Source organism: Aphis gossypii, chromosome 1 (genome assembly GCF_020184175.1).
Source record: "Aphis gossypii isolate Hap1 chromosome 1, ASM2018417v2, whole genome shotgun sequence".
NCBI classification, from domain to species: domain Eukaryota; kingdom Metazoa; phylum Arthropoda; class Insecta; order Hemiptera; family Aphididae; genus Aphis; species Aphis gossypii.
In genome coordinates this window covers 65399777-65424878 of record NC_065530.1, presented here as the reverse complement: position 1 = coordinate 65424878, position 25102 = coordinate 65399777, and the positions used below count along the sequence as shown (strand labels likewise).

General features: G+C 25.8%; 3 protein-coding genes across 4 annotated transcripts in view; 2 read left to right on the top strand and 1 right to left on the bottom strand.

The window, feature by feature from the left end:
• Positions 1–74: 74 nt before the first annotated feature.
• Positions 75–15256, top strand: LOC114121306 (putative ammonium transporter 1). Its single transcript, XM_027983571.2, has 10 exons — positions 75–344; positions 8750–8839; positions 10053–10283; positions 11007–11209; positions 12310–12543; positions 12672–12783; positions 12989–13101; positions 13191–13317; positions 13699–13770; positions 14320–15256. The coding sequence occupies exons 1-10, from the start codon at positions 221–223 to the stop codon at positions 14385–14387; spliced, it is 1374 nt and encodes a 457-aa protein (XP_027839372.2). The 5' UTR covers positions 75–220; the 3' UTR covers positions 14388–15256.
• A 2776-nt stretch (positions 15257–18032) lies between these two features.
• Positions 18033–21828, top strand: LOC114121308 (lymphokine-activated killer T-cell-originated protein kinase). Of its 2 annotated transcripts, none has more exons than XM_027983574.2 (6): positions 18033–18201; positions 18447–18557; positions 18614–18804; positions 18875–19064; positions 20688–20984; positions 21070–21828. In XM_027983574.2, exons 2-6 carry the CDS (start codon positions 18470–18472, stop codon positions 21210–21212), a joined length of 909 nt encoding a protein of 302 aa, XP_027839375.1. In that variant the 5' UTR covers positions 18033–18201; positions 18447–18469; the 3' UTR covers positions 21213–21828. The 2 variants fall into 2 exon arrangements, with proteins under 2 accessions (XP_027839375.1, XP_027839377.1); XM_027983576.2 differs by having other exon boundaries at positions 18033–18360.
• A 442-nt stretch (positions 21829–22270) lies between these two features.
• The window catches only part of LOC114121321 (protein outspread), an 83210-nt gene continuing 80378 nt past the window's right edge, over positions 22271–25102 (bottom strand). The window contains 2 exon segments of the mRNA XM_027983590.2: positions 22271–23480; positions 23859–23948. Coding sequence (XP_027839391.2) covers positions 23374–23480; positions 23859–23948 — 197 coding nt within the window. The 3' untranslated portion in view covers positions 22271–23373.

The following is a 25102-nucleotide window of genomic DNA, read 5'->3' as shown; positions in this document are numbered from 1 at the left end:
GTTTTCAAAAATTTTCTTCTGGTATTAGCATTATTTTTTTGTAGCACATTTTAATATAATGTTCTTCTAACTACTATTTCCTGCCTTCACAGTTTTTATACCATCTGACAACAAATACAATATAATAATTAAATCAATTATTTTTAAGTTTTAAACGATTTTCCCTTCAACTTTTGATTTATTTTAAAATTGTACATTTTGTTTAAATTTTCATTGTAAAATGGCTATAAATATTAGTGCGCCAGCTATAATAAACAATATAATGACCACTCAATTGGACTTGGAAGAATTAAAACTCAACATAGATGATTTGTTTTTAGTTATCAATGGAATAATTGTATCCTGTGAGTACATACATAAACTTATTAAATTATATAATTATAACTACATTATTCTCATAATTATAATATTCATAAAAAAAAAAATTCTTTGAACTGTTTATCGAGTTATCTATATTATTTGTATTTTTTTTTTTATTAATTTTAAGTATAATAAATATTAAAAACATAACGATTACAATTAATTTATACACATTAATATTTCTCTGATCTATTAATTTTAATCGTTTAATCGTCGTTAGAAAAACTTACAGTGTGAATAGATTTTACGAATATCTTTTCTTTTTTTTTTTAAATATTTCAAGATACTCTGTTGATAACAGTTTATGGAATATTTATAAGCTATCTTTAATGTATTAAAGTGTAATGTAATATGCTAAGGGTGTTTTAAATTTTAAAATCCAAAATTAGTATTTATTCAATAAAAATTATAGTTAGTAAAAAATTTGATCGAGTGTATAGTATAGATGAGTCTCAAATGCATAAAAAATATAGTTCTTAAAACATTATAATAACTAAAAATACATTCATATGAACTGAACATAATATAAAATTAGCACTACTACTAACTAGGATGTGTATCGGTTTTAGTGAGACCCAATTGGCAATTAACAGGTAAATTGGCATCAGTATAATTCGACCTATAAATGGGTAAACTGCTGGTGGTGGATTTTATATATCACTTGGCACTTAGTATATTTTTGAACGTGGTTCAAACTACTTTTTATACTGTTTTAATACAAAATCAGTTAAATAGTTTTTGCGTACCATAGGTACATTAATTTTTGTATAGGTATAATGTACAATAATAGTCTTTTTATTCTAACCAATGGCAATCCTATATTTATACAAGCGAGAATACATTCGATTTTCGTGAGCAAAAACGAAATTCATGTTTGATAAATTCTGTTGTAACATATAGGACTTGAAAAACGAAGTTACGAACACTCCCAATGTTTTTCAAGGAGTATTTGAGTACAATTTGATGCCAATTAGTTCAGTGTATAGTTTTCAAGTTTATAAGTCCCATGTACAAACGTACGTTCAATTGTATAATATAGGTATATATATTTATAAAAATAGTATGTATACCTACACATTATGGAGGGACATTAAAATATTACATTACACGAAAATAGTGGTCATATAATAAATTATAAGTAGTTATCATGGACCATGGCACATGAATATATAAAATAAGTAATACAAACGACCCTGTGTAATTTTAAAGCGATTTTGTACTTGGAACGGTTTTTGTAGCATTTTGCATAACGAACATAATATTAATAAAATTTTCAAGGATGGATTCTTCTTTTTAAATATTTTATCGTTATTCCTGTAAGACGATACATATTATGTTTAAAATATACTACGGTAAAATTTAACTCGGTAAGTAATAGGATTATGCACAAAATTAAAATACTACGAAAAACGATTCAAAATTGCAAGTGAGTTGACGCATTATATTGCAGATATACATAATATAGCTACCTATTATTTATTAATAATTACAATATTCTGTATGGTACCTATTAGTTTATGTTTTACGTTTTTAATTTATGATATAAACGCTTAGCCTTTGTAATGAAATAAGAATCCTATGCAAAATCTAAGCTGTAATTCGATCTATAAAATATAATAAATAGTATGTATAACGAGCAATTGAAATGCTAGCCTAAACTGGTGAAAGTGTGCAAAAATTAAATTGTTTTGTAATTTATTCTGTTATTTGCATTGATACGTGATTGCACCTACACTGATCCACACTTTTTACAAAAATATTAGAAAAAACTTGAACTTATAGTATATACATTATAATGCACTTATCGCAATTGCTGTAGCGGTGCATGCCTATTTTATTAAGTATAAACAATACTCAATTTATGTATACACTATACATATATTTTGTTACACATACATTATCTTATTATCTAGCTCAATCTAATTTTTTAGCAATTTCATCATGATAACAAATTTTACACATCATTAATATATGCAAATCTGTAGGTTGTCCACAACGCGTGTGGACTCCGACAAAACATAATATTAAATACAGTAGGTAACTTTAATTAAATGTTTTAGGTACGTATATAGCATACATATGCAATAAAAAATATTTTATTCTAGTTCAACATCGCTAACAAAAACTATCAGATAATACAAGTTTACAAGTAACAATACATCAACTAATTATTTATTCAATACAATTTATTGGAACAGTAAATTCCGTTTTAAATCAATACAATCGACGCGTGATCACGTGATCATGATATAAACATAGTAAAAGCAATTTTATTTTGTGATGCCCAACACAGTTGTATACTGAACATGATTCGTATGTTTAAGCGAATTATATTAGGTACCTACTTTAAGTTGTTTAGGATATTATACTGTATAAAACTTATTAATCCATTTGCGAACTAATGGTCAGGCTTAGAGATTAAACCGTCCCAAATATTATACAATTAGCCCCAGCCTCTCTCCAGTTAGGTACTTCTAATTTTTTTTAATAAGTCTTATACCTATTATTTATTTTATTTATGAACAATAATAAAATTTTTGAAAAATTATAGAGCAGGGCTTTGGTCCCTTCAAATAAATTAATATATTATAATATACTCATTACTCATTAGTAATTTCAAGCATTGCATATAATAATCCAAATATAATAAGGATTAAGTGAATTTGATAATTTATTATTGTCTTTTGTCAGATTTTCTTAGATGCGAAGTTTCTACAATTTCGATCATCAAAGATTTTTAAGTATTTTATTTTGAAATATATTTACTAAAAATGCTTCTTTTTACCTAGTTTTTTTATAATAACATGAGATATTCTGATATTCATTAACCATTCCATTAATTACAAAGACTTATAACTGTACTGTAGAAATAGATAATAATATTAATGTCTAAGTATACCAGAACATTTTAACAAGAACAATAGTGACTAAATAAGGCATCGGTCACGACTTACCCAAAAGCATTAATAATCTTATTTTCTATAAAAATTAATAATTATATAAATATTAAATGTTAAGAATCCAATCGTTCACTATACGAAAAATCGTCACGATTGTCATTATTATATTATAATATTCTATACATACGTCATAGGTACAATATAATATATTTTTTTTTACGTATTATGTAAAACTACTTATAATAGTGACAGTGTTTCTATACCGACTATACCTGCCTACTTAGTACTTAGCCACTTAAATAGGTACTGTTATATCGCTACGTACGTACATAGTAAACATATATTATCATAAACATAACAGGTAAAACGCACTAAAAACTAACGATTGTTAATTTAAGTCAATTGTTTTATGACAGCAACGATGAAGTAAAAATATGTGTAACAATAACATAGGTAGGTACTAGGTACTCAGAAATTATTTCCGCGGTATTTCATATCTAAAGATAAAACATAAAAGAGCATGTAGCTGCATGAGTAAATTTTGATATAAAATTCGAACAAGATAGGTAATATAATATGCAATATATATTGCTTATTTTTTAAAAGATAAATTTAAAAAATACAATCACTTTATGTGATTCATTTATAGGTAATTTAATTATATGTATTCAAATAAATACGACTGGGTATTTACGTCGTTGATCGCCAGCGTCATTTTATACGATTGACTCATCTGAGTAGTATACTTTTATCTCCGATATCACGAAATAACATAATATTTTAATATTACAAAGTAATAAAGCCAATGTAAATGAGAAAACATTATTCAAAATGAGAATATATGTTAATAATAAAAAATATTATTTTTGTGCTCTTTGTTGTTGTTGTATACTACACTATTTTTACGAAACTTACGAGTTAGAACTTTGAACATTTCTGTAGGGATGTAAAAATAAAAATAAAATTTTAATCCAAATTAAAGCGTTATTCGCTCTTTTTGGGTTATTGTTGTATTTAAGAAGTAAAAATAGGTATTTTATGATGGCTATCCGGGCTATCCGATGAATTGGTCGCTAAGATAATTGATCGTAGAATGAAGATTTTTGGGTTTTTTAGGTATTTTATTATACTGATTATATAATTAATACATACATTTCCGAATTTTATGTACCTTTATTAATTTAAGAATATTAAAATATTCTTATGTATTTATTTTTAAATAAGGGATAGTTAATTCAATTTACAATATCCTAATATTAATATTAAAATTTTTGTAGGTAGTTAAATAAAAATTTAAAATAAAATAAAAATTTCACACCACATTGTTAATTTTTAATAATTACACATAAAATATGATAATAATATCAGTTAATTAAATTGAAAAATATAATTTGAATTTAAAGTGGAAATTTAAAATTTAAAACCCATATAGTATTTAACCGTATAAGGATTTTCTTCTTTTTAAACGAATCTATACATTTCCATATAATTGGATGACATACGTTCAGACTAGATTCAAAGCGCTATTCAAAACCTTTCAACAGAATTTTTCGTCCACAGGATATTTCCAACGGATAAATTTATATTTTAACCTATAATAAAATACAATATTATATCTATTAAGTGTTAATCACATTGTGAATTGGATTAACTGTCCATTATTATAAAATAAATAAATAAGAGTATTTGAATATTCTAAAAATATAAACATAAACCTCGGAAATAATATGTGTATTATCTAATTATATAATTAATATAATAAAATAACTAAAAAAACTAAAAATGTACGTTCGACAATCAAATATCCTGGCGACCAATTCACTGCGATCTTTAATGTTGCATTGAACGTGTAAAATATACATATTATGTACAAGCTTAGTATTGATGTGAATTTTTTAATACACGCATGTTCAATTGTTTTGTAGTTGATTCTAAATTTCCTTATTCATAAAGGGGTTTTCTACGTGCAATAGATATTTAAAACTCTATAATTTATTCAACAAGGAAAAAATGTAAAACATTTTATTAATGTATCACCACATTTGTCTATCGATTATCATAGTACAATAGACGATGTTTCGAAGTATAGCCTGCAGTAAGCATGAGTAGCTAGATATATAATATTATACACCTATATAATATAATATACATAATTTTCAATAATAATTATATTCATTTTTCGTACCTAGTTGTATTTTAAAAACCATAATTAATCACCAACACCAAAATAATAACGATAATTAATGAATTCTAATAAAATTGTTTGTATTTTTATAAAAATTAAAATATTGATTAGACGACTAGTCTGATTAGAGTATTACGCTATACACACATCCATTTCTATCATAGCTATTATTTATATTATTTTCATCGTGTACAATCTTAGATATATTAACAATTCAAATTTTTATTTTGTAATATACAATCTTTCCATACTAAAAAATAGTAAGTCCATTTTAAAAATGTATTAATTGAGAGAAGCTGTTCGTTAAATATTATTTAACAACGAATTATCACGTTAAACAATATCCTAATTAAGTAATTTAGTTTCAATGAAACCATATTGAAGTATTTGTTTTTCTGAAATAAATTAGTAAGCATTCAGGTATTATTGTGTGGTCTTCTCATTTTGTTAAAAAAAAAAAAAAAATCAGTTGTACATCTAATGTACAATTTAATTACTATATGCAAGGAAGCATAAAATTAAAATCATTAAAAAAAAACCCAATTCCTAGGATTTGCAAAATTATGAAATAAAGATGCTTTCTTATCGACATCTTTTAAATTTAATTTATAAATATTTACTGATTATTAAGTTTTTATTATCTTATTTTTGATAGAGGTAATGTTATACATTCGAAAAAATGTATGATATATGTTTATTGTATTTACTGATATTAAATTTTTTTTACGATCAATTATTATTTGCGTACACACCTTAAAGCTATATTATCTCTGGCCATGGGTCCCGTGGGCAGTTGGTGATTGGAACATTTTGCAGCTAGGCGACCCCGACCGAATATATTGACCCATTTTGAAACACATAATGTGATTCCACGTGTCAGTCGAATTTTACCATATTTACTGAACAATTAATATAATTTCTTTAAAATAATTAATAATAAATTAGTTCCTTAATAATCACAGAAAACATATTAGTCACAGACGAGCTGTGTGAATTACCTACTGAATAATATCTCATAGTAAATTCATATGATAAAACATTTATAATATCAACAATATATGGTAATATTTGGAATACCTATATTTTACAATATTTCGCTATTTTTCAGACAAATTATGTATATTATTTATATTATATTTTAAAATAAACTCAAAACCTGCAAAATAAAAAAAAATAATATAATAATTTATAGTTTAATCATTCTATGTAAACCTAAGATTAGTTAAACATTAAAAATATATTCGGAAATATACCTACATTGAATTAAATTTTTCAATAACGAATAATTAATATTCTGTGTATTTATTGAAATATTGAGTTAAAAATAAATTCGTGTATTTAAATTCATTTAATTTCATCAATTATATTTTTACTGTTAAAATTACGATTTTTGTGACAATAATTACGTAAAAACAAATATCCGTATATAATTATCTATGCGAGATTATGATATCTTTTGGCTTTATAAAGTTTATAGTATTGCAATTGAATAACATAATAATATGTGCTTATATGTATATAATATTATATACAACAAAAAAGTGTTGTGTTAGACTACTAACATACTAAATCATTGTAAAAAAATTATAAATTAATGTTAAATAATTTAAAACTTAAAGATATCTAGATAAGGCATATTAGATAATTGAGTTACAATTGAAAACAAAATGATTAAGATTGCATAATCATACAGGGAATTCGACTTCTCGATAAACTTTAAACTTCAATTATAGTTCATTGGTACTGGTGTTGTGAGTATTGAAATAAAAACACAAGTTTCTGGTTATATTCAAATCCCATCATATACAATTAATATATTTATAGATAGATGATAAAAATATAATATTACTATTTTTCAGTACATTATTTATAGGTATGTATAAACATCATAGTAAATATCTCACCTAACACCTTACGTTGCATACTAATTTCTGATTTGTGTATTAGCAATTACGAGTAAATGATTAATTTATTATTGCTTGCACATGCTGATCTTGTATTTATTTTAGTTAAAATTCGATAACTGAATACATTTTACAACATTGTACAAGTACATAATATCAATAAATAATATTTATAATAGATACACAAGTATAAGTAAAACGTGTAATAATATCGGTTAAATTTGATAAAAAAAATAATTAGGGTCAACGTATCTGAAACGTTATCACTTGTAATGTGCATCGTTTGCAGCACTTACTTATATACTATGATTATATTATGTATTTTATGTGTATATTCCGGCACTTCGGTGGTCGGTATAGTACAAAATACATTTTATTTGAAGTAAGCCGTTATTGAAATCGGCAAATTCAATAAAGAAGAACGTATATAGAATATTATGTTATCGTGTTATCATATTATTACTAATATGTTTATATCATGGTATGAAATGATTGAACATGTTTTTAATAAATGATCTGTTCTTCTCGAGTACAACGATTCTCGTATAAATTATATTATGTATACAAACGAATTGATAAGAAGATTACTATTATTTCAGCAAGTGAAAGTTGGCACGTAAACAAGATTATTGTAATTATTTGAAATGATTGCAAGATAATATTATATATTATGTTTATACTACGATTTTTATGTATTTAATACTTATATCAATATTATGATCAATAAAAAATTTTGGAGAAATAATTAATTAATTATGTCAATATTAAATGTACATGCCTATCTAAGAGATAAAATTGTACAGAAATATGTATGAAACTTATTTTACTTGATTACTATTAATATGTATCTATAATATTATTGTAAGCAAATTAGTTTCTACTAAATGAGACTAATGTTTTCCTTTTTCAAAAATGTTCAAATCCAGATTATGCGAATTACGAGTACCTACGTCTAGGTATTTTATGAAAGCAAAATTATAGCCTTCAACTCCTATACATTTGTTATTGGTTTGTGATTTTATTTTAATTATACAATAAAGTAATAATATACAAATAATAGGGTTCAACAAATATTTTAGTATGTTTATTAGGCAAATGGGCAATTATTTTAAATCATTATTTTTTTTCTAATTTATGTAAATTGTATTCAAATATTTTTTGTCTTGTTCGTCATTATTAATATTATTATTATTTCAATTGAAAACCATGTTTTTCTAACATATTCAAATGATCACTAAGACATTTTAATTAAAACAATAATTTCGAATAATTCAAATGTAATTAATTATATAAGTTTTTTTACTAACATCTAAAAATCTATTATAATAGAAACCATTCTAATTAACTCATAAACCATAGTATTACATTCATAAAAATAATATTATATTTATATTTTATAGTGATGCAAGTCGGATTTGCATGTTTAGAAGCTGGATGTGTGCAGCCCAAAAACGTGACAAACATTTTGATGAAAAATATATTGGATTTATGTGAGTATTGAGTATACCTATTATAGAATGTATTTTATATTTTAGTAATACTTAAAATATACACATTTTGTTAATAACTACAATTAACGACCACATATGACATAGTATATTATAATAATCATTGAACATTTATGCGTACTTATACAGGATGACGAATTTCTTTAAATGGGTAGTTAAACCATAATAGGAACGGTGTTGCAGCAGCCGGTAGCTGCGGGCCCCATACTACGCATTTTGCGAATTTCAAATATTTAGTATGCCTTTAGCACACATTTTTACGAATGTTAGAATAAATGATGATATTAATTAATTGTATAAAAAATGTATGATACAGTTTTATTGTAGGTATTATTACCACTACTAACAGATTTTAAGATTTTGATTTTTAAGAAATATAATCGATTAACGAATTTACGTATGTATGCCATTTGAAGGGGTACAAGTTGTGCATTTACATCATTTTTTTTTTTTGTATAAAACGCTTTCTTTGGCTTGTCAAAAATAAAATGAAAGAAACGATAATGTTTTAAAATTTTAAAGCTATCTGATAATAAATTTTTCTTATTTTGAATTTTGTATTTTTTTTTTTTACTTTTTAAATACATTTTTCCTAGTTTGACAATTATTATCAACTATCGAGTAAAAATTGAAAGCAGTAATGTACCTATTATAAAAGTGCCAATAATTAAAATATATATATAATTTTTAAATTACGCCATTAATGTGATTGTTAGTACAAATTACAGCCATCAATTACGGTATACACGAATTAATAAAAGTCGAAATAATTAAATCGTATTTTTTTGAAATTATAAAAATTAATAATTTTCCATTTAGGTATAAAAAAAAATTTAATCTAATAATTGCAAACCTATATGCTTATATTTTAATTCCTATCACATATCACCTATTCACCTATTTTTTACATATATGAATATAGTATAAAGGTACATACTGCCACTGTTATAAACTAAAATATAAGCCTCATATTTCGAAAATAACCTCCAAACATTTTGACTAAAACAACCAAAAAACTGCAAAAACCACACGCCTAGACTTTTACATGAACTGAACAATTAAAATATCAATAAATTTAGATTATTTGAATAATAGAAAAGTCGAAACAGTTACTCTCATATATGTTGACATTTAGAAAAGGCTTCAAAAATCATAATAATATTGTAATATTTTAATATTTTATAATATATTATAGTCCTCTGTGCCATATCGTATTGGCTGGTCGGATATGGGTTGGCGTATGGTGGTGGTGGTTGCGGATATTACGGTAAGGAGTACTTTGCGGGAGTCGATATGCCATCGAGCCAAACAGGTGTGTGGTTCTTCCAATACGTGTTCGCTGCGACCGCAGCAACCATCATATCGGGGGCTGTGGCCGAAAGATGCAATTTCATTGCCTACATATTCTACAGCGTTATCATATCGGGTAAGTATATATACGAGAATATACACAAATAATGGGTGCAGCGTGCACCCAAGTCTAGATTGAGTCCTCCGGAATCTCAGACACATAGACAGTAATCCGAGGGAGTTGAGCTTGTAGACACTGTTCTCCCCCACTCGAAAAAAAGTTTTAAATAAGAAAGAAAAAATTTTAGTGGACTTATCTTCCCATATACATTGATCCGATTTTATAATTATATTTATTCTGCCACATAAATAATAAACATGATAATATAATTTACTACCTATTATTTAATTTATATTTTTAAAAATCTTCCAAATAAATTAAAACTATAAAATATAAAAAATAAAATGTTGCATGATATGAATACCATAAATACTTTAATACGTCTTTATATACCATTTATATCTATATGCTTCCTACCATTTTTACCTGGGTGGTTAGGTGTATGCTATTATATATTATGTATACCACGTACATGTTGTCTATAGTATATCTGTATAAGTCACTATTGATATTATCGTATTACAATAATATGTAATATACTAATATGTAATTATTTTATGCCACCCTCAACGACATCTACCCTTTTAGTTCAACTTATCTCGTGTACCGCCATGACATATTACAATTTCTGTAGGTAGTTACCAAACAAGAAATTATATAAATAAATATTGCTATGTAAATACCATGATAATACATAATAAATATTAAATTTATCACTTACCTGTCTTCCGTTTTTAGGTGTGACGTATCCCATAGTCTCACATTGGACTTGGTCACCCGACGGTTGGTTAATGAAAATCGGGTATTCCGATTTTTCCGGCGCCGGGACTGTGCACTTGCTAGCTGGCACCTGTTCGTTCATCGCAGCCTTGTTCATCGGCCCCCGGAACGGACGTTTTAGTACCATAGCTCCGAACGAATACAACGGACACTCAATGCCGGTGAGCCACAAGATTATGTCAGTTGTATATTAAATATCTATTATTACCTGAAAACTACCACGCATCATACGTTATATCTAGGGCCCGGGAGTTGATGACCTTAAAAACAATAAAAAATGACCTAAAAAAAATGCAAATATGACATAAAAATGGCAAAAAGTGTCCTTAAAAAATGACCGAAAAAATTACAAATATTAGTTTTAAATTAATAAAAATATATTTTTTTTAAATATTTTACTCTATTTTACTAAAAAATTCTATATAAATTTATCAAAGCTTCGAATTACTCAAAATATGACATAAAAATAACAAAAATGTCCTTAAAATAAGGAAATAAAAAAATTACAAATATTTGTTTGTGATAATTTTCATGTTATAAGTTATCGGCATAATGGTCGACAAGAAACGATGAGAAGTGAACTAGTGTGAAATCAGTAAACATGACTAAAATGTGGGAAAATGACCTAAAAATGTCAAAAAATGACTTGAAAAGTAATAAACACCCAAAAATGCAAAATAAAAATTAGTTACTCAGATTCACATGCTAATGAAACAGATTTGTGGTCTAAAAATTTCCAAAAAAAATGCAAAATGCATCAACTTCCGAGCCCTAGTTATATCATTCTAGTGAGAAAAATTAGATACATTTAGGTTTATAGATTTTCCTAATCATAATAGCTATACGAATATTATCTACCAAAAATATCCTGGTTATACCTACTTAAAAAAAAATGCACAAGTTGACCAAGAAAATTATTGTTTCATAATAAAAAATGTACCTTGTAAAATAAATAAATGTTAAAATTATTTCGGTCAGCATTGTTGGCAATACAATACACATAAGTTCCGTTCATCTCTGCGTACGGCTACATTATGCAGTGTTTTTATACCAGTTACGAGTTTATACTATGAAATATAAATATATAATAATAATATGCTTTAATTACAGCACTTATACAAATTCTTAGATTATTTTTGTTATTATTTATAATATTTTATCAAACTATTGTTATTTAAATATAATTATTGATTTGTATATAATAATATATAGGTACTATATTATAATATTTGACCATTTATAAATACTTATTTGTATATAGCTAGTGGCCACGGGGACCCTATTGCTTATAACAGGATTCCTGTCATTCAACGGTGCGTCTCTGGGCCACATTACTAGACCTGGTGATGGAGTCATAGTGGCAAATAGCGTAGCCAACACTATTTTTGGTGGCAGCGGCGCAGCAGTAGTGATACTGATTTTGGCTAAAGCTGGTCTGGTCGGCGAGTCTAGGTGGCCATTCGCAATGACCATCAACGCTGTTTTAAATGGAATAGTATGCATACTATTAAAATAATATTATAGATTTACATCTTTACTTCAATACCTTATAGTTGTGCTTAAGGATATATTATGTTTACCTACATCATTTTTCATAATTTATGCATTATATTTTTTACTCAGGTTTCGGTGTGTGGGGGTGTTAACGAGTACACACATTTGTCTGCAATAATGGTCGGCATGATTGGTTGTATTATTTACTTAGTGTTGCAATGGATTATTCCCCGTTTAAAAGGTATAAAATATTTGTTGCAATGTTGTAACATTATATACTGCATGTATACTACCTGTAAATACATTTAATTCGACATTGTTTTCGTTCAACAAACATTTTATTCAAAGAATTAAGCTTTAATTATTTTTCGTAATTTTTATATAAATAATACATTAGTTATCATTAGTTGTAATATATTTTAATTATTTTATTATGTTTTATTCAGTGGATGATCCACTAGAAACAACTGCCGTCCATTTTGGAGGTGGATTATGGGGAGTAATAGCTACACCGCTTTTTGTGAAAGGAGGATTTTGGAACAATCCAGATTCTATGCCAGTAAGCTTAAATTTTTATAATTATATATATTAAGTTATAGTTATGATGTGATGGATTTTGGAAAATATCATTTTATTTACATTTTATAGCTATTGAAGTCGAATCTTATTGGCGCCGGATCAATTATTGTGTGGTCAGTAGTAAACAGTGCAATATTATTCGGGTTTCTTAAAGTGTTTGATCTACTCCGAGTATCTACAGACACAGAGATTATAGGTAAATGAATATTTTATAATAGGTATCATAATTTTATTATATTTTGTCTGTATTAATATAAGTAATAAATGAGTGGCAGTGGCGTAATTAGGAACTTTCCTTGATTGGGAGATAATTTTTTTTAGTAGAAAACTGTAAATTTATGATCTCAAACTATAAATACTGCGTACCTAGCGTATAAGTAAAATACTGCTTTAGTCTAGGAATATTTATCTCCTTCGTCTTCTCTAATTAAGCCTTAAATAAATGGGTAGGTAGAGACGTGAATACTATTATATCTATAGATATGTACATTTTTTCGAACGGATCATATATTATATTATTATATATTATTATTTCTTGTTGTATAGAAGTGTATTTGATTAAGTAATGTTCTTTTAGGTTTGGACATGAGTCTCCATAAAGAACAAGCATACCCAGTGACTAACATTTCTATTGAAAACGGACATAAAAGTAAGTGATCAAATATCAATTTATACATAACTGCAGTCTGCAACTGTAAATTTAAAAATATATATTGTATAAAGTTTCGTTTACCCGGTTAAAGAAAAAAAAACCTTATTTAAATTGATTTAATATATCTACCTAGATAAATAATACAAGATTGCGCGTGGGAATTACTAATGAAAATAAGTATGATATCATAACATAATTGTAAAAAAATGTTCAAATTAATTTTTTTATTTTTCAGTTACTTTTTTTAAATGTTGATATGTACATGTTTTTAATTGTATGCATTAAAATAGAATATTTTTCTAAAAATTTAAAATTTTTTCAATTTAATTTTTAATTTAGACAATCAGTTTTGTGTAGTTGATTAAAATAAGCTATTAATTAAATAAATGGTATACAATAATAATAATAAGAAGAAAACAATCAAGTGAAGAAATCTTCTCAATGTTTTTCAATCTTATTCCCAGCCTCTCAGGAATAACTCAATTATAATGGCAAAATTTATTTTTACATCATATATCTTTATAATTTTACTTAATTAATTTTCAGGTAACAAAACCACAGTCATCAGACACGCTTATGACAATGTGGCGATGCAACACACCCTCCAAAAGTGAGCAGATTTCCACCATTTACATACATGACAACTATATATAATATTTCGTAGGGTCGTAGGACAATAATATGTATAATATAATAATATGATAGGTGTATAATTATACAATATACATGTATATATATATATATATTGTTTTGAATGTTCTACCATTCGATATATTACCATAGTATAGGTAACTGAGGTTATATAATATTATGATTACCTATGTTGTATGTATTTATAAAATATGCGTAATGCTCAGGTCATCAACTGATCATAATGGTGGCCCTTTGGAAGGGAAGTTGGCACTTTATACTTAGCCGCATAATATCCAGTTAAGTATGGACTAAGACTAAGATAAACTTAAAATTTTATCTTAATCAGTGGTTATAAAGGTATTAATACATTTTTTGCAAGGAGAGGGATAAAAGAATGAGTGTTTGAAGTATAGCAGTAAAACCCGTAACTAATTATTTGTTTGGTTTGACCTACACAATTTACTAAAATATATGATTACTTACAATATCTTTCCTTTTGAAAGCTTCAATAAAAGACAATAGACACCATTTACATAATTACATCACAGTGCAGTATCTCAAGTTGTCGTCAAGAACGGCCATATAAGTATAATATATTTTATTGTGAATGATTCAAAATGTATTTGTGTACCTACTTATCTAAATGTTATAATATTAAGTATAAATGTATAATTTATTATGACACCTAGGTTATAGTATATTAATATTATATGTACCTATATGAAAACGTGTAAAATGTTAATACTTAATTTAATTGTACCTAAATTACATTTTTATTCTATAATATTGTACTTGTACTTATAATTTTTATAATATAATATTAAAATATTATAGTTATTAAACATTTAAACCTGTAAACAATCACTCTATTACTCTATAGTCAACTGTCAATCATCTTATGACTTTTATTATCACAGGTGCAGCTTTTTGGAAGTTTGAAAATAATTAATTCAGCTTTTGATAATAACCTAAAATTAATAACAGTTAACAAGCATGTAAAAATTACTAAAAAAAAAAATTAAATTGTGGTAAAATATTAAAATCTATGATCATTCAAAATGTATCAACATTTGAGTTTGTACAGTATTCTGTAAAATTATAGAATAATCATTTATTATTTTGCATACCTTAATGATCTAAATTTTCTATTTTCAATAAGGAACCAAGTGATTTTATGAATATTTTTTTTTCTAAATATTCAATGGTATGGCAAACAATTATCCAATAATTCAGTTTTCTACAAACACAATGTTTAAATATTATTAAAACATTAAGTGAACATAGTCAAACATTAAAACGTATAGACAAATAACAAAATATGTTGAAATCCACACAATAGATAAAAGACGACATTTAATAAGTAATGGTAGTACAGTTTATTATGGAAAGCATCATGAAAATGCAAAAACTGTTTTAAGGTATTATAATATTGTAATATTGTATGGATACAAAATATTCATATTATAAATACCTCATTTAGTTTAGTACCTTTAGAGCAAGTTATTGAGTATCTATTGATTATAGGTCAGGAGTCGGCAATTAAATTCTATAACTAGATAATTTGCAAAAAAATGTTCAAGGGCTAGAAAATATTTAAATATTATACTTAATAATTGTTATGTTATTATGACTATTATTATAAACAGCAATAAAAGATAAACACTATCCATCTCCAAATAATAAATTAAATATTAATTATGTAAAAACTACCTAGCATTAGAAAAAATATTTTTTGGTCTATTAATTTCCTCTTTACAAACCAGATTTGGTCTGTGGATTGCTTACTCCTGACCCCTGTTATAGGTAGTCTATATATTAAAATTAGGATTGAAATGTTAAAATATAAAAAATTAATGTCAGGTTCAAAATTTAAAATCAATTAATGTTCTGTGAATCAAAAGCTAGATGTGTTACATGATTTAGTGACCCATGATTGATCCATTACATTTTATACAACACGGTGTGAGAAGTTAAATATTTTTAAAATGTTTTAACTTCGATAGTTTTAAACAACACAATTGTTTTGTTAATTTTGATTTTGTTCCAAGCCAATTTTATTTTCTCAATAAATGTTGAAGACACAGGAAATTAAATTTTATTGTATCCAAATTCCAAAGTATTAATTGAAAATGAACTTTGTGATGAGCCTAAAAAAATTCCAATAAATACCGTTATTTAAAAGTTTTAAATTTTTAATATCTTTAATTTTTACCTATAATTTGATTTAAACATAATATAACAATTGTTTTCTTATAGATCATAGTAACATATTTATTTTCTTCTTTTCAAACATTCAAATTCATAAAATAAGTTTTAAAAATTGAATTCATTGTAGTGATGAATTTAGGTTAGAGTTCCCAAGATACATTCAAATTGTTAATTAATCGAGAATAATTTTTTTTTTTTTTTAATATTAATTAGCTTTCAGCATTACTCTCTTTTTAGTACCACAATTTAATAATTTAATTAATATATTTAAAGAGGCCTAAAGTTTCCCAATACTGTATACTAGTACTTATATCTATAGTTTACAAACAAATTTCTTAATAAAACATAACATTTTAATTTAGTGAATGAATGTTTCAACCATTCTATGAATTTAAATACTTGAAAAAAATATTTCTATAGCCCACAAGAGGATGATTAGTTTTTTCATGAGTATAGAAACAGATTTTTATCAAATAATTACATGAAAAAATATATTAATTTTTGTATCTAACTAAAAATGAATAGTTAATACATTTAATAATAATATTTATACACATTTTAAATATCATATGGACCTTAATCACAAGACAATAGATAGGTAGCACCTTCTAAATATAGTATTGACATATAATTTTGCGTTTGTAAAGAATCTATTTTTGACTGATTAAAATGGTCATGTATATCCGTAGGCAAGTTTGTAAATTTTCTCAATCAAATATTTAATGACAATTTACAATATTTCCCACATTCAAGCCTAAAACATTAAAATCAATACAATAAATTAAAATAAACAATTAGGTACCTACTTTGAACATTTTAAATACTCCCAGGAAGGTATGGATAAAACATCAATTTCATCATAAATTGAATATTGACAATTTTACTTAAAATGCTAAAATTTATAACTTAAGCAACAAAAACAGATGGTAGTAAATTAACTAAAAAAAAAATAATTATGAATTAATAATATATCAATAAATAATATTAAATATTAGAATTATACCTACAAACAATAAATATTTTATTCATGAACATTTGAGAAAAGATAATGATCCTGGAGGCATACATGATTTATTGAAATATTAAACACATGAAGAATTAAATCTATTTCGAAATGATTGAACAATTAAAAAGAAAAACAAATTGGATAATATTATTATTTTGCAGTTTTATGATTTGAACTTGAAGGCATTTCAGTAATTCTCCATAACATTATAATTATTTATTAATCTACCTGTGTTTGAAGTATGAAGTTTGAATATTATTGAATTTTACCGATGATAGTGTTATCTGAGTTCTGATATCATGGAGTACTTAGACTTAATCGTCGTTTTCACCATGACTCAATGTGAAATTGTAAATAACGAATTTGTTCGTTTTCAGAAATTCCGTTTTTTTTTTCAATTCTTGAAGTTAAGCCGTTATGGATTTAAGATAATAAACTACTTACTTTAATTTTTTATCTTTTATTTATAACAGTGTATTGCTTATACTTGATAATTACTTGTATAATATCTATCTTAATTCGTGTTTCAATCCAAGAGACAAGTTACCGAACTGCCAAAAGGAAGCCTGGAAGCAAACAAAGTAATGAATAAATCAACATTTTCAAATTGACAAATGATAACGGTTTTTGCGGTTTTTATTTGACTACTGATATTTTTTACTAAGTTTTATTAATTTGAAAACACCTGTTTTGTTTTGATTTATTACTCGACATCCATCCTTGTGAAATTATTTAAATAAGTACGTCATAAGTACCTAATTAATAACGTAACTATTTTGTTATTGTTATTATTATTTTTTTTATTATAATCTGTTATTATTTTTAGCTTTTGTATAAAAATAAAACAAGATGGACGATAATTGTACTCCTAAAATACTACGCTCCACAGCAAAATTACCTGAAACACCGGCTTTGGAACGCATTGGATATGGAACAGGTTTTTTTTTCAATCTATGTAAATTTCCTATAATGTTAATTCTTTTAATGACTTAGGTGTTGGTGTGTTCAATTTACAAAGAGAAGATCTGTCACCGTGGGCAGCAAAAATTATCAGTCGCAATGCTGGTAGAGATCGCAAACAGTATAGTAATCGTTTGCAGTTGGAAGCTAAAGTGTTATCATCACTCAATCATCCTAATATAATTGGCTACAGGGCATTTGTCAAAAGACCTGATGGCCGAGAAGTATGTACCTACAAGTTACAACACTTGTTATTGTTCAATCATTTTCTATAAGACATTTTTTGAATTTTAGGTACTGTTAATGGAACAATGCGAACAAAGTTTAATCGATTTGATTGAAATGCGCAAGGAAGAAAACCTTGGACCATACCCTGTAGAATATATCACAAAAGTTGCTGTGGACATTGCAAAAGCCTTAGAATATTTACATTCTTCCTTAGTATTACATGGAGACATAAAATCTGGAAACATTTTAGTGAAAAGTAAATCTGTTGTACCTATTTGTAACTAGATATTTATACTAAAACGGAACTGAAACTAAATCAATTACCTTCAAATGCAATTGCTCTAGGATTGTGACTTTATTGACTTGTATTTCATCATAAATATTTTCTATTCTAGTTTCAATAGTGGAACTTAGTATTATACTATACTCTGATAAAATGCCAAGAACAATAATACTAGGAAATAATAAAAGTACATTTTAATTTAATTAAATTTAGATTATAGTTAAACGGACAATTTTCTCCTGGACATATTTCCCCTAGGTACCTACTGTTTTTGGCTTAGTAAGACATTTTTAAAAATGTTTCATTACGGACATTTTCCCCTCATCTTTTAAAAATTATTTTTCTTCATAAATTTAATAAATTATAATTGTAAATGTTATTTTATATATTAACATAAAATTATAAATATAATTAATTACTAATAAAAATGGTACCTATAACAGGTAACTAAAAGATAAAATATGGCTAAATAAATATTAAACTAAAATATTACTATTAGTTTATTATTTCAATTTCAAGTAGTTGAATTGATCATAAATATACATCTATAATTTATTATATTTATGAAAAAAAAAAATGGGAGCAAAATTATAACCCTCATAGTCATTAGTCAAAGGGATTTATGTTGTTGTTTAAGCATAATAATAACAACAGATTGGCCATAGACACAATTATTATTTTCTGTTGTAATAACAAAACTAAAGGAGACAAATGAACCAAGCCATAGCCTACAGAGTACAGACTGATAATGAACCTCTCACTATTATCCCTCTCTAACTTTTAACCTATTTGAAATATTGACTAGAAAACTTATATTATATTATTAGTATTGCTGGTTTTGGAAGATTATGACCTACTACAATTTTAACATTATGTTAGTCCATTTATAATAAAATTAAAATTATAAATGATGTAAATTTTAACAGATTTTCAAATCAATATTCTAAAAATTAAAACTAAACATATTATAGTAATGAATGAAACTTATTTAGTCACTTACCTATACTATTTATATTCTAATAATAAAACTTACAAATTTATTATGGGGGTAAAAAAAAACAGCTTTGATTATTTTTGAAAGTGATATCATTGATTATAGAATGTAATTCTATAATCAATGGTGATATCCTGACTTATTGAATGTTAGATTCTTATATATTTATGTAATGATTCACAAAACAGTTTAAATAACTTATTTTGTTTTTAGTAGTCATAATAAATAATAAAATAAAAAATCAAGATCTATTATCTGATATTATATTTTGATATTTTTTTAAATAGAAAATAATTATTTTATATAAGATATTAAGTTAATTAAAATACTAATATATAGTTTTTTTTTTTTTTATATTGCAAAAGAATATTAATTATTATTCTTGTTTTAAGGCATTATAAACAAAAAATAAAAAATAACACATGTGAAAAGAAACGCCATCCAGTAATAGAACCTAATATTTCTTCTTATTATAAATTTATAATTTAAAAATATGAAAAATTGTAAATATCTATACTGTGTTTAGATTTGTGGTTAAACAGAAATGCATTTAGTTATTAACTTTGTATTTCTAAGATTAATTGGATTTATAATTTTCGCAGATAATTTTGAGATCATAAAGCTTTGTGATTTTGGTGTCAGTTTACCTTTAAAATCTGATGGAACATTGCATAAAATCAAAGGTTGTAAAGCATTTTACATCGGGACTCCTTGTTGGTCCGCTCCAGAAGTATTAAAAGGTGAAGAATGTTTAGGAGCCATCATCACAAGTAAAGCTGATATTTTCAGCTATGGTTTGGTACTTTGGGAAATGATGACATTATCGTTTCCAAACTCAAGTACTGCAATGGATGAATCATATTACACTGGCATTAGTGACGACTTGGATGCTCATTTAGGTGATTTTTTTTCTTTTAATAACAATTATCTTAGATATGCTTTTTAGTATATTAATGACTGTAATTAAAATATGTTTTTATTCAGGTGAGCGACCACCATTACCTGACAGTTTAGCAAACGATCCAAGGTATAGACAAATTGTTGAGCTGTTCAATATGTGTACAATGCAAGATTATAAAAAGCGACCTTCAGCTAAACAGATATTGAAGTTTATGGGTACTTACTAGCCTTTAAACAGTTATTTTGGTCTAACTATAATTTTAGCACATTTATTATAATTATCTTTTATATGCGTAATGTGTTTTATAGTTAATATTGTTTATAAGTGTACATAAAACAGTATTTCAATTATTTTTAATATGTTACCAATAAAAATATCTTCAGGCTTATGAAAGTTATCATTCTCTTACAAAATCTTTAACTATTGATGCTAAAATATATTTAATTTCTAAACTTTATATAAATACATAGTATTTTAAATTTAAATTTAAACTTAACTTCTTGATTTTTTTAGAGTTTAATCCACACTATCTCATTTTCATTTTTGTACTATTTTTTTTTTTACTTTAAATGTCTTTACAATAATGTTGAAAATGATGTTTTATTTTATTATTAAATAATTTGTCAAAACTATCTCAGTTATTAGTTAAAATTGTTTTTAATTGTTAAAAAAATGATGTTACATTTTAAATACTTTTTTTTATCGTCATGATTTGAAGCAATGAAAATACTTCAGCCTACTATTAAGATTACTAATAGCAAATTAGTTCTAGATGGTACTTTGGCCAATAGGATCAATAGTAAAAGAAATATGACTTAAAAAATAAATCTATTTTAAATTTTTGGTTTGATTTATTGCAAGGCTTTGATCAAAAAGTTATTAAATCTATCAAGAATAGTTATAACTAAAAAATACTATAACAGTTCCTTTTGGCCGCAAATATGCCATTATTGTCTTAATTAGACAGTCTGATTAATTGGATTAATGGTTTTTATTTTGTTATGAAGTATCAATTTAGTATATAGGTAGTTAAATGTTAATGGAAGTTAAATAATTCCAAGATTAAAAAATGATGACGAAAAAAATGACATAACTATTTTCAATAATACCAACTACAACTTTAACTATTTGTTTACAGTACTGGTTTTCTGTTATCTTATTTTCATATGTGACGCGGCTGCACTTGGTATAATATTTGGGTTTTAGAATACCTACTGAAGTCTGAAAATCAATGTTAGTATTCTGTGTTTCAAAAAAACTGCAATGAATAACAAATTATAATAATTAAACAAACCGCAAAAATGATTTATTTGTTAGATTGAGCTTCACATAACAACAAAAAAAAACTTAAACTAAAAAAAAAAATAATAATAATAAGAGGGGAGATTTAACGGTACAATAGAACGGTAAAAAATTAACTCATAAAGTCATAAGTGTCAAACGAAAAAAAATTTGTACATAATATATTATGATTTGTTTTGCTAAACAATTTCACGACTTGAACGGGCTTACAGGTGGGGAGTGGGGTAAGTGTGTTACGCACACAACATATTTGGTTAGTTTTGTAACACTATTCAACAAAAAAAAAAAACACTATCTAATATCAAAAAAAAAAAAAAAATACATATAATGCAATAATAAAAATAAGATAAAACACGCGACGACGAACATTTTTTAATTTCGTATTATCATACATAATAAACTTGTGAAAAAAAAAACAAATACTGTATAATAATTATATATTCAAAATGTTTAACGCCTTCGGTTTCATCGTTGCCACACACAATATAATATAATACACACAATACGTTTGACTCGTTTGAGTAAAAGTACGATACGCACAACGCACGACTAAAAATATTTTAATAATTAATAATACGATTACCTACCTACGGTGTACTTCAATAATAATAAAATATCGTATTGTTATGCACAACTGTATTATGATTATTGGTATACAAAACTAATAAGGGCTGAACACATGCGTTTTTCCAAACGTATAAAAGGGGGAAGAAAAAAAAAACCTTTTAATTAAAATATAAACATAATAATATATAATAGGTTTATATATTATATAAATATACATATGAAATAACATTATATAACGATAAAGAACAAAAACGATTCAATATGAATCACACACATACACACGCATAATACTAGCGTACATGTCAAAATATACATACATTATAAAAGGTACTGGTATTGCGCGTGCGCGTGCAGGTACATATAATATAATATTATTATTATTATTACGGTATCAATCGTATAATATATTATATATCGTAACAAACAATAACTATATATACGCGTGATACGTCGTGGACGACCGTGCACGGGATACGGATATGGATGCACGACGACTTCCGGCGGACGGGCGCCTAGTTTTACCGCCGTTCGAACATCTTCCGGTCGGCCACCACGCCGCACATGGCCGGCGACCTCAGCAAAATGCTGTTAGCCCTGCACAGTTTCTTCGGAGACCTCTTCGGCTCTGCGAACATATAACACGTTACACATTAGTTATATTATAATATATAGGAGATAGGACCGCGACCGAATGGGATTGGAACAGACTGATAAGTGATTATTGACATTTATTCAGAAATTTTGAATTAAATATGGGTACCTAACTAGTGAGTAGTAACTATTAAACGATAAGTTGTAATAACAAAAAATTGTACAAATAAAATACAAGTTGAGTTTACTTAGTATTTTAATTTCAGAATCAAAACATATTTCTAAAGAATTATTAATTATAGGTAGTTTTAACAAAATTAAAACGCATAATAAAAATATATCATTTTATAGCCGACAGTTTAATTTAAATATTGAAAACCGAGAAAAGTACATGTACAAGTGTATAATTTACCTGCTGGTGGGTTTAGAGCCGAGGGTTCCGCGTGACAAGGAGTCACGTTACTCGCTTCTGGTGTAACGAGTGACCCGTTGACAGTGGACTCTAGAAAATCAAAACAAACAATTCAACACACATTTAATGCATATATTCATTATATTTATACGCAATATTGTGTTGCATAAACTGGTAAAACAGTATTACTACGGTTTCACTACTTAGTAAGTGTTATAAGTTATTACTTATTAGAGTCCGGACTTTAATGTCCTTTATAAGCTTTAAACATGCGATCGATAACAAGTGCTATAATACAAACAGTAAATATATTTTTGTCAAAATATTCTAACACATTCACGTGTTTGCAATAACAGTGTTCACATAATGCATTTTATTTTAGATTATAGGACGAATCACAAATGAAGCACATCCACGTTGTTTAATCCTTCTATAAAAATCATTTTTACTAAAAAAAATAGTCTTAAATAGTAGACTAGTAAAAAAGTCTATATTTCCTCAATAATTTGCGTTAATTTGTACGTCAAAAAAAAAAAATATATATATAAATTAAAATACCTACTAAATAAAACCCTATAAAAATGGGTTTGACATTTGGCTTAACGCACAGATTTATTTTTTGGTAAAAGTATAAAATACAAATATAAGATAAAAGTAATCAAAAGCCAAAATATAAAGTAATTAAATAAAAAATAGAAATTTATGGGTTTGGTATATATATTTCTACACTTCTATTATACTTTAAGTTCTGAAATTGATTTATAATTCTTATTTCATAATCTCAAGGAGTAATCACAAAAAAATATTATAATACGCTAAAAACAAAAAAATCCAGACTCTAATACTATTGTTTAACTACGATAAAAAAATGTTTAAATGTATAATTGTTGATCGACTTTTCGTTCCAGTCGGGCGGACGGGCGTGCTGGATTGATTTCGATGTATTATTTACCGCGAGGTAATAACAATAATTAATCACTTTAACGACTTATGCATACAAATACACACACACACACACACACACACACACACACACACACACACACACTAAACACATACACACACATAGGTACACTAATAAGTAATAACTAATAATATAATAATACGTTTAGTTATACGTCTAACTAATAATAGTTTTATAATACGTTGAATAATGGATATTATACCATTATAACTCTACGTCATCGAATAGTGTATACTAAATACCATGTGATAGAGACACTGCAGACCGGAACCGAACCAAA

What these genes read in the sequence shown, in the direction of transcription:
- LOC114121306 (XM_027983571.2), top strand. Translation starts at nt 221, where the DNA reads ATGGCTATAAATATTAGTGCGCCAGCTATAATAAACAATATAATGACC. An exon ending in ACAATCCAGATTCTATGCCA is followed by an intron (nt 13,102 to 13,190) that starts GTAAGCTTAAAT and finishes TACATTTTATAG; the next exon opens with CTATTGAAGTCGAATCTTAT. An exon ending in TATTGAAAACGGACATAAAA is followed by an intron (nt 13,771 to 14,319) that starts GTAAGTGATCAA and finishes ATTAATTTTCAG; the next exon opens with GTAACAAAACCACAGTCATC.
- LOC114121308 (XM_027983574.2), top strand. Translation starts at nt 18,470, where the DNA reads ATGGACGATAATTGTACTCCTAAAATACTACGCTCCACAGCAAAATTA. An exon ending in ACGCATTGGATATGGAACAG is followed by an intron (nt 18,558 to 18,613) that starts GTTTTTTTTTCA and finishes TTAATGACTTAG; the next exon opens with GTGTTGGTGTGTTCAATTTA. An exon ending in TGGAAACATTTTAGTGAAAA is followed by an intron (nt 19,065 to 20,687) that starts GTAAATCTGTTG and finishes TAATTTTCGCAG; the next exon opens with ATAATTTTGAGATCATAAAG.